This window comes from Typopeltis vanoorti, chromosome 8 (assembly GCF_054136105.1).
Source record: "Typopeltis vanoorti isolate ZY-2024b chromosome 8, IOZ_Tvanoo_1.0, whole genome shotgun sequence".
Taxonomy (NCBI): domain Eukaryota; kingdom Metazoa; phylum Arthropoda; class Arachnida; order Uropygi; family Thelyphonidae; genus Typopeltis; species Typopeltis vanoorti.
Window position 1 is genome coordinate 28086198 of NC_143556.1, and position 11372 is coordinate 28097569.

The 11372-nt window shown below is 36.2% G+C and overlaps 1 protein-coding gene across 5 annotated transcripts in view; it reads left to right on the forward strand.

The window, feature by feature from the left end:
* Positions 1 to 8086, forward strand: part of LOC150103872 (serine/threonine-protein kinase Nek7-like) — a 199502-nt gene extending 191416 nt beyond the window's left edge. For all 5 annotated transcript variants that reach the window (XM_090396582.1, XM_090396579.1, XM_090396577.1 and 2 more), the window contains exon 9: positions 6102 to 8086. In XM_090396582.1, coding sequence (XP_090252708.1) covers positions 6102 to 6269 — 168 coding nt within the window. In that variant the 3' untranslated portion in view covers positions 6270 to 8086. The remainder of the gene's footprint in view (positions 1 to 6101) is intronic.
* Positions 8087 to 11372: the final 3286 nt, after the last annotated feature.

An 11372-nucleotide genomic window follows, 5' to 3' on the forward strand; every position in this document is an offset into this window, starting at 1 on the left:
GATTAGAACAGCGATCAAAGCAAAATAATAATATCCAGTACTGGATATTATTAACTTTTAATATCCAATACTAGATATTATTAAAACTTAAGTGGTGTGACATCCTACAAATGGCGACTTACAAAGAAAAGTTGATGCAGTGTCGATCTTTCCAAGAGAAATGGACAAATGATTATTTTTTTTTTGTTGAAGTCAAAGGCAAACCTGTGTGCCTAGTTTGTGATGATGCATTAGCAATAATGAAAAAAGCCAATCTGGAGCATCATTAGAGCTCAAAACATGCTAAACTCAATGAATTGGGAGGCCAAATGCGTCTGATAAAATGAATGCTCTTCAATGGAGTTTGGAATCACAACAAGCTGCTTTCACTAGGCCTCGTTGTGACAGAGACAACATTATTCAGACAAGTTATGTAGTGAGCGAGTTAATTGCAAAGAAGCTGAAGCCTCATGTAGAAGAAGAGTTTATGAAAGAGTGCATGGTGGCTGCTGTGGAGTTGTTAGCAAAAGACAAAGTAAAATTGTTTCAGAGTGTTAGTTTGTCTCAGAGAACCATCTCAGATTGGATTACTGACTTAGCACAAGATATTGAAAAAACATTGGAAGATTCTGCAGGAGATTTCCAGTTTTTCTCTGGCTTCTGACGATACAGCGGACATAACAAATACTGCTCAACTGTTCATTTTTGTTCGTGGGATAACTGCAGAGTTTGACACACAAGAGGAACTGCTGTCACTGGAAGCTATGCATGGCACTACAAGAGATGAGGACTTGCTTGAGAGACTTGTTTTATTATTATTATTATTATTTGACACCTCCATGGAGTCTAAGGACTCATCGAGGGAGGGCACCTCCTCTAAAACTTCATCTCCACCATTCAATCACCAACTGACTGTAACTACACCAATGTTATCTACTGCCGACCACCACTGGTATTTCCACAGACAATCACAAACATCCATGCCTATGGCGGGATTCGAACCCACAGCCTTTGGGCTGGAGTGCGGACACACTATCCACTTGGCCAACCAGGCCAGCATCCAAGTCACTTGATCCAAGTGACTTGTTTTATCAATGAAAAAACTTGAGCTGACATTTAAAAAGTTAAGTGGCCTTACTACAGATGGAGCTCCAGCCATGGTTGGCTCGCAAAAAGGGTTAATTGCATTTGTCAAGAAAGAACCGAATCATCTCAGTCTTGATCCAAGTGATTTAATTATATTCCACTGCATTATACACCAAGAAAGTCTCTGTGCACAGTCATTGCGGCTCGACAGTGTGATGTCAACAGTAGTGTCATGCATAAATTTTGCCAATAGCAGAGGGTTTAACAGCCGCCAGTTTAAGGAGTTACTGAATGATCTTTAGTCTGAGTATGGTGATCTTGTTTATCACTGTGAAGTGCAGTGGCTGAGTTGCAGGAACATGCTCATGAGGTTTTACGAACTGCAGGATGAAGTCAAGCAGTTCATGAAGATGAAGGGAAAACCTGTCAGGGAACTCAATGATAGCAAGTGGCTGTGATCTAGCATTCATGGTGGACATTACCAAGTACCTCTCAGAGCTGAACGTCAAGCTGCAGGGCCCCAACCAGCTTCTCAGCTCCCTGCTTTCAAACATGAAATCATTTGAAGCTAAATTAAGGCTGTGGAAGGTGCAACTTGGAGGGAATAACACAGTGCATTTCACCACTCTGGAAAGACAAAAGCCTTCTACGACACTTGAATATGCTGGTGAATGTGTGAAACTAATCGAGGCATTTAATGAAAGATTCAAGGATGTGAAAAGTAAACAAATGGAATTGAACATCTTTGCTACACCGTTCAATGTGGAACCAACTGATGTGCGTGATAACCTACAACACAAAATCATTCAGCTGCAAAGTGACGATGAGCTGAAAGCTAGGTATGACAACCTCCCACTGCTTGAGTTCTATAAACGTTACATAAGCAATGATGAATTTCGCACTTTGAGGAGACATGCATTGAAATATGCATCTGCGTTTGGAACAACTTACTGCTGCAAACATTTCTTTTCAAAACTTACCATCGCAAAGAGTCGACTGCACTACAGACGGACCGACGCAAACCTGTTAAAGCAGTTGTGAGTAGCAACATCATCAATACCAGTTAACATCACATGCCTCACCAAAGAGAAGCAGTTCCAGCCATCACATTAGAGATGAGTTAATTAAATGTTTGACCAAATATAGCAGGCAAATTTTTAAATTGATAATTTTATATGGCCCGTGAATGATGTTATAAATATCCAAATGGCCCTTGGCAGAAAAAAAGTTCCCCACTCCTGCTTTAGAATATAGTGTCAGGATTATTTGATAATGATGTTTAATTTTTCAGATTTACTAAATATGTCTAAATAGCTAAAATATATAAGTTGTTCTGTATTTTCATTACTAAGAACACAGCTAATGGTGTTTTTCTGTGTCCCTACCTGTTTTCACCTATAGATACTCAGTTATGTATTTTGTATTCTGTTTTAATTATGAGTGTGGAATAATAATAATAATAATATTATTATTATTATTATTATTATTATTATGGGCAACTCCAAGGGGTCGACAGACTCATCGAGGGAGGCCCTAACATCATGTTAAGAACAACTATTCGTCTTTCACACAGTATCTATCATACCTCACCTTAAACTCATTCACAGTCACAGCACCCACAACAGACTCATTGGCAGCTCAACTGGCAGCTTATTCCACTCATTTACCACTCTCCAAGTAAAGAACCTAGCTCTAACACCCCTTTTAACCACATTTTTGGCCAGCTTTCATGTATGGCCCCTAGTCCTCCCACCACCAGCCCTATTCTCAAAAATATCTTCTGGATTAATCTTATAGAAACCCTTCAGTAAATTGAATGTCTCAATCATATCATCCCTTTTCTGCCTATCAACCAATTTTTGCAACCCACAAATCGTCAATCTGTTCTCATAAGGTTCATTCCACAGACTTGCCACCATCTTGGTCACTCGTCTCTGGATCCTCTCCACCTCCTCCCCACCAAGAAGAAACCCTGGCACCCATATCTGGGCACAGTAGTCCAGATGGGGTCTTATCAGGGCTCGATATAGAGGAACAATAACTTGTTTGTCTCTCCTCGTTAAAGTATTTTTCAGTAACCAAGTGATTTGATGAGCTGTTTAAGCCACTTTTGCAATGTGCCCCCCTAAACTTCAACTCCCTATCCACCAACACTTCCAAATCCCTGGCCTCATCAATCTCCTGGAGTACGGTTTCACCATTGTGATATACTGCTGCTAATCTTTTCACTCCAAAATGCATAACCTTACACTTTGCCACATTATATTGACATCCATTTTCCTTAGCCCAGTCCTCCAAACTATCCAAATCATCCTGCAAAATTTTGACATCCTGTGCACTCACAATTGCTCTACCCAACTTTGCATCATCAGCAAACAAGTGAACACTTCCTCTCAGATCCTTTCCTATATCATTGATGAACAAATTGAAAAGTAGTGGTCCAAGAACGGAACCCTGCAGTACACCACTACTCACAAGCCGTCTTTTGGACTCCACTCCTGAATAAACCACTCTCTGGTATCTCTCCATCAACCACCTTCCTATCCATCTCACCAACCCTATGTCCATCCCCATCTGCTCCAGTTTACTGATTAGAGTTCCATGTGGTATCCTATCAAAGGCCTTGGCAAGGTCCAGTAGAATCACTGAAAACCCATTACCCTTATCCAGTTCAGTCATTATTGTGTTATAAAACGTGAGCAAATTACTGAGGCATGATCTACCCTTCACAAAACCATGTTGTCCTCCATACAGTATCCCATTTTCATCTATCCAATCCTGTATTCTTCTCTTGACTAGTTTCTCCAAGACAATTCCTGATGTGCTAATCGGTCGGTAATTTACAACAGCAGTCTTGGAACCTCCTTTATGCAGTGGAACTATTTTCCCCTCTTTCCACCCCCTTGGGACTAACCCAGACCCGGACTCAGATTAAACAGAATGGTCAAGGGTACTGACAATTCTTTAGCTGCTTCACGTACGACACGAGCTGGTATACCATCCAATCCCACAGATGTATTGACATTGAGGTTTCTAATAGACTACTCACCTCCACCTCATTCACCACAATACCCGTATAAACTTTTGGTTCATTCATTTCTGCAATGTCACCACCTGGATGATATGCTCTTGCAAAGTGCTCACTCAGTAATTCAACTATATCAACTGATTCAGTTACCTCCTTACCATCAGCATTCTTTAAAATCATTCTGCCATATACATTTTTTCTTCTACTTGCAACATATCGAAAAAACTGTTTAGGATTGTCTTTAGCCTGCATTGTCAATGTTCTTTCATAATCCTTTTTTTGCTTTTCTTACCACACTCGTTACCCTTCTGGCCTGGGCTTTATACAGTTCATGTGTCTGCCGGTCACCTTTCTCCTTAAATTCCCTCCATAGTTGTTTCTTTTTTTGCAGCTCAAGCTTAATTCATCCATTTAACTCTTACTTGATTTATAATTCAGACTCTAGGTATACAATCAGCCATTGCTTCATGCAAACACTTCTTAACTGCCTCCCATGGACTCTCAACTTCTAGCCCTTGCAGTTTTACATGCCATGGCACTGTACCAATCAATCTCCTAAGTCTTAATTGTAAATTCCACACCTTTAGCCACCTCCCAAGTCAAAACCCTATGATCGCTCTTACCAATTGGTGGCAACGTGGTCATATTCGTTACAGCCAAATTCTCAGATGCAATTACTAGGTCAAGCACTCTCTGACCGCTAGTATTTTCCATTACATGCTGTCGCAGATAGTTATCCCTTGATGACTGCAGAAAATCCAATTCCTTCCTCCCATGTGTCCTCTCCTCCTTCCAATCAGTGTTACCATAATTGAAATCTCCCATAATAATTACCCTCCTTCCACTCATTTCTTCTATTTGCTTATGCATACTATCTCCACCATCTATTCCATCACCTGGTTCTATAGCAGCACCCAACTGTATATTTTGTTCTGCTAGTTTCAATCTCACACCAAATAGCCTCAAATGTGCTCTTATTTCTATCCTGCGGTTCCACTTCTATTCTCCTTGGCTGTAGCTCATTCGCTATCATCCATAACACACCTCCCCCATTTTATTCCCCCTGTCTCTCTTGAACACACCATACCCCTCACATTCAATCCCACTAGCTGTGTCATCTTCTGTCAGCCATGTTTCACTAATGCCAATAACCTGTGGTCTGGAAGTGCCAACCAAGGCCAAAAATTCTTCTTTCTTGTTCCTAATACTTCTGGCATTTGTATACATGAACTGAAGAAGCCGATTTGTCCCATCCCTATTTTGATGCCTTATACTAACTATCCCATTCTGATTTGTGGTCTTTCCTACTCACTTGGGCATATTACACACATTCACACACTCAACTGTCTCCCTAAAATCTGCATATCTACTCCCCCCCCCTTAATAACTCTAGTTTCCCTGGTTCTGTACATTCACTTCCACCACATTCGACAACACCTTTTCAAGTCTCTGCACACCAAATCCATTCAAATGTAATCCATTCATTTTATATAAATCCTTTCGCCCATCGAACTCATTCCACGCATCCACAAATTCCACACCACTCATCAAACATAATTCACGCATAAAGTCATTAGAATTTTGGCCCTCCTTCTCTACTCTTTCACTGTCATGCCGTGGCAACAGACTCACCATCCTAACTCTCTCACTCTTTTCTTTTGCTACCTTAAGCAATTTCTTCACCATAGCCTTTTTGTTTCCTTTCAAATCATTTGCCCGCTACCACTATCAGTTCCTTCACCCACTGTTTTTGCATTCTAATTGACTCGCTTACATTCTTTACGGTCGCACTGGGTTGGTATGATTTTGTTAAACTCTCAACTAACATGCCTCTTGAATCTCCATACAACATACGCTCTTTCATTTTGTTTACACTCACTATCATACCCTTAATTTTTCTATCATAGAATATAGAATATGGAATAAAAAATATAATATGGAATGATGAATGATTGAAAGAATCATTTATAATCTAAAATTGATTTTTATATTTAAATATTATTTGCAGTTGAGAGATTTAGTAGCAGCTTGTATAAATCCTGATCCTGAGAGGAGACCTGATATCACTAGTGTTCATAGTATAGCATCAGCAATGTACAGAAAACATTCAGTTTGCAGTGATGTGTTTGTACAGGCCAGTTTTCCATCAGGTGATAATTCCTCACTGCCCAAATAAATATACAGTAATGTTGTGACAAGTCGCATCTGCTTATTAATCTTATTTTATGCTTAGTTGGCTATATTTTCAGAATTTTGCATACAGATATGTCTGTATTTAAGATTTTGTTTAAAAAAAAAAAAATTTAATCATAGTAATAGAAACAGATAAAAATGTTTTAAAGTGCCTTTCACATATTCACATATTTTATGGTTAAAATATGCTAGCATGAATCATGATGTCATTACTTAAAAAAAAAAAGTGGTTTAGTCTTTCTGGAGCCAGAATTCTCTGATTTTCTGACCTTAACTCATGCACTGTCCTATAGTAAGTTTAACATACTATAGGTTTCTGCTTTTCTGAGCGAGATTCAAACAGTAAGGAGTTACTGAAATTCTTATCAGTATTCATGAAATAGCTTTCTGGATAGTATTGCTTCATTTGGTAATATCAGCCAATCATTTTTATATTTACAGAATCTTTTGAAGAGACTGAAGTACAACATTTAATTAATTATTTACTCAATTTAATTATTTCAGCTTTGGTGTTAGTTATTCCAACACTAGAAAAATTTTCAGCATATTTATATGCATAAATGTTTTAAAAATTATTTAGAAATCAAAATTATTATTTGTGTTGACAGTTCATCTTGAAATATCTATCCCCAATTGCAGTGTGCCGAAAATTCTGGTTTTAAGAAACACCAGCCCATTACTTAGCCAAACCTCATATCAGTAATTAGCAATCTACATTGCTGCTTATTGAATAAGCAAAAATTATTTTTATGTATTGCATTTATATGACTTATATATTGTACATAAGTAACATTATGAAACAAATAACGTAAAATGAGAAATGTGAAATAGAGAATATGTATATTTTATATGCATTGAAGAAAGGAGAATTATACTCATGATATAATATAATGTGCAAGAGAGATTGTGTACTTTCAAAAAAGGTCCAGTTTTTCATAGTTGCCAAATGTTAAAATTTTGGGAAATCTTTCTGTACATCATTTTATAACAGTGTAACTTACTTGTTATCATAAGTGAAAATTGCACAATGTATAGATATATCAGAAGCTCATCGTTCAAAGAATCTTTTAGGCTAGCACTTAAATGGTATATGAGGTCTGATGAAAAAGGATTAAAACTGAAGTTATAAAATATCACACTGTTGTACTTTACAGTGTAAAGGTTAATTTCCTCAACCCCCCTCTCCTTTCCCTTTGAACTAAGTTTTTGTGTATATGTTTCTCTGTGTTCCATTATTTCTGCCATCACTGAAAACAATTTTCAAATGCAATTGTTTGGTATCATTGAAAGCCCTCTTTAATTTTTCTATTTTTCATATTTATCACATTTTGTTTAATAGTAGGATGCAGCATTTGACCAAAAATGGCATACCAAGTTTGATTGAATGTGTAGGAGCATTGTCATATTGATATTTCCATATACAAATGTTGGGTAACAGTGATATTGTGAATCCTTTCTTTTAGTGTTACATGGTGATCAGTATTGATTTTAGTAAATTATGGAGACTACGACCATGTTAGGAATAATTACTTTAATTTCCCAGCATTTCGACCTTAATATGAAGGTCATCATCTGAAGTATACATAAAGACAAGCTACATTACATTTCTAATAGTAAGCCAAAGTGACAATGATTTGATCAACCATTATTCTACTGGCCTGACTTCTAGCAAAAAAAAAAAAAAAAAACTATATCAAAGCTATATTCTGTTTATAACATCATCAGAGAACAAATTCATATAGATAGTTTTAATATAGCAAAGTGGGTGGCCTAATCCATAATTTAACAAGAGTGCTATATTAGAGTTATGATCCTGGATTGCTTCCTAATTATAATTAACTTTCAGACTAAAAGGTTAAGTGGGTGCCATCCATATTCTTGATTTTTAGACCACCATTATTGTTAAGATTAGGGTGGTTGATAAGAATTTCTCAGGCCTCTTTAAATGTATGCTCATACCACGTTTTGGTCTGATGTATGAGCATAAATTTAAGGAGGCATGTGAAATTCTTATCAACCACCCTAATCTTAACATTAATGGTGGTCTAAAAATCACAAGAATATGGATGGCACATATTCTATCCACTTAACCTTTTAGTCTGAAAGTTAATTATAATTAGGAAGCAATCCAGGGTCATAACTCTAATATAATACTCGTGTTAAATTATGGATTAGACCACCACTTCACTATATTAAAACTATCTATATGAATTTGTACTCTGATGATGTTATAAATAGAATATAGAATTTGATGCAGGTTTTTTCCCCACTAGAGGTCAGGCCAGTAGAATAATGATGATCAAATCATTGTCACTTTGGCTTACTATTAGAAATGTAATGTAGCTTGTCTTTGTATATATATATATGTGTGTGTGTGTTCCAGATGATGACCTTAATGTGAAGGTTGAAATGTCAGGAAATTAAAGTAATTATTCCTTACACAGTTGTAGTCTCCATAATTTTACTAAAATGAGTTGGATATTGTGGAAAACACTCCAACCACTTCATTTTTGGAAGTTGAAGGGAATCCGAAAGATACTATTTTTTTTCACTTTTAAGAAATATTTGGTGTTTTTTTAAATAGCACAGCAATCAGCATCTTTCTTTGCTTGCTCCAGTTTTCTTAAATGCAGTTTGCTTTAATTGATATCCCATCTTATCAATTTTTACACAAAAATTAAAGTACACGTATCTCTGTTTCTCAGCCATCCCATAGTGTGACATATAGTAATAATACACCAGCTTATAATGGTGGTTGAAGAAATATAGTGAAGCACAATTTAGTCTGTAGAGGCAGTTACTTCTTCAGTTACTGCATGTACCATACCCTATGCAGCATAACTTGTTAGAGAAATGAAGTTAGTCTCAATAATTTTGATAGATTTCATGAGTCTATTAGATATACATTGTATCTATGCAAAATAGTTTAGGAATAGTAATTTAGATAAAGCTGATTATAAACAGATTATTTTTCTATCTATTTTTCATAAAGGTCCAAATAATATTTTTATTGAAGGATGCAAGTTTTTATCTCATCTTATATTTAAAGATTTTAAAAATTACTAGTTTTTATTATTTTTTTATATATAGGCATTTTTGAGGACAGTTTTTTAATATACTGAAAGTTAAATATCATGTTAAAGGCAGTGTATGGTAGCAGTATATTGTGAATCCCCACTGCATGATTGCCACAGTCGTTAAACTTTCCTTGTAAAAAATTATATTCTTTATATAAATTATGTATTTTGAGTCATATTTCACATTAATAAAGAAACAATATACTGTACATTAATAAAGAAACAATTTAAATTTGTATTGTGTGTGTGTGTGTGTGTGTGTGTGTGTGTGTGTGTGTGTGTGTGTGTGTGTGTGTGTGTGTGTGTGTATAATCATTAAATGAATTATTACAGAATTTCTGAGAATATTCTCAGACTTGGAGAATCTATGTCCAATACCCCACATTGGGCACAGTTTTCATCACTATATTTATGAGTGTTTGTGTGATTAATTGTAAGGATAGCGTGTGTAATTTTTTTAATTTTTAAAGGTCTAATATTTGTTTTCTTGTACAATATTGTGCAGCATGGCAGTAATGTGCAAAGTAACAGTGGGCGATTTTAGCATGCAAAATGTATGGCCTTTGCAGAACCAGAGATTTTTGGAAGGAGATTGAAACTGGAGAACATGTTTGTCAAAAGTGTTTGGTGAGTGAATGTCAGGAATATGAAGAGAGTAAGAAGAGTGATAGTAGTGAGTTGAAAGATGAAATACATGATAACGTGATTGGTGTAGTTAGTGTTGCAAGCAGTGTGAATGACTATGAATGATGTATGAATGACCAAAAGGTAATGAAAAAGATTGCACACTTACTTGGAGTTCTTCACAAAATAAAATGTAAGATGAGTGGTTGAAAAAACACCTGGTAGATGGTATGACACAAAAGAAAAAGAAAGGAGAGAAAAAGCAGAGCATGAAAGAGTGAAAGCTTGAAAATAAGGATCGAATTTTGTATGATGATTCATTGATTCATATGAGCAAACTTTGTTTGCTTACACTTGGATAAAGGATTAAACCAAGACTATAATTTCTTGGCCATCTTTAATTTATAGTATAACCAAGTGAAAAACCTTCAACATCCAACTCTAATCCAGAGTATTTTAGTAATAAGGTGTGACACCTTTTAACTACTTGTATATGAAAATATGACTGCTGCATTATTTCAACCTTGGTATCACTTCTGGGTCTGGCTCTCACTAATACCTCGATAAAGGTTGAAACTGGTCTGGGTAGTGACCCTTCCCATTATGCATAGCATTAATGTAATTTAATTACAGACATTAATGCATAGCATTAATTACAGACATTAATGCATAGCATTAATGCCTGTAAGGATATGTGCTTTGCTTTAGGGGATACTAAGCAAGTGATGTAAAGTCATTAGCCTCTATATACAAGTAGCCCAGTCGTGAAATTACTTTACACACAAACTTTATTTAGACCAAGAATATAATTTCTTGGCATCTTTAATATATAGGGAAACTAGAATGTTCAGGGAGGATGCATGTGAACATGGATCCAGACAACCTAGAGGTTAGTAAGTGGGAGAATTTTTTTATTTTATTTTTTTATGTTGAGCTCATACATGAGAGGTTTGGTTGATCAACTTATAATACATTAATACTATATATGGGTAGTGGGTTAGGAAAGGAGGAACTTGTTTCCATTTGATTTGAAAGACTGTGAATTCTATTCCTTGGGAAACACAACAAGGGGAAGACTGTTCCACAATGCATCGCAGGGATGAAAGAAGAGAAAAAGAAACTTGTTCTGTTTGTTTCAAGGTGCACTGTGAAGGGATTTGAGCAGCAGCTGCACAGATTCCAATGAGCTTAGTACTAAGTGGGGATTATCGATGTCATTTCAGATGAGCGATCATATGATTTCAGAGAGTAATCACATGATGCAAAAATGTAACACCCCAGGTTAACTTTAGTGGGCTAAGTAACACAAGGTGTAAGGGAGATTGTGGAGTGAAGGGGGTATTGTAGTTAATGTATGCTTATGCCAGAAGTATTCGAAATAAGGT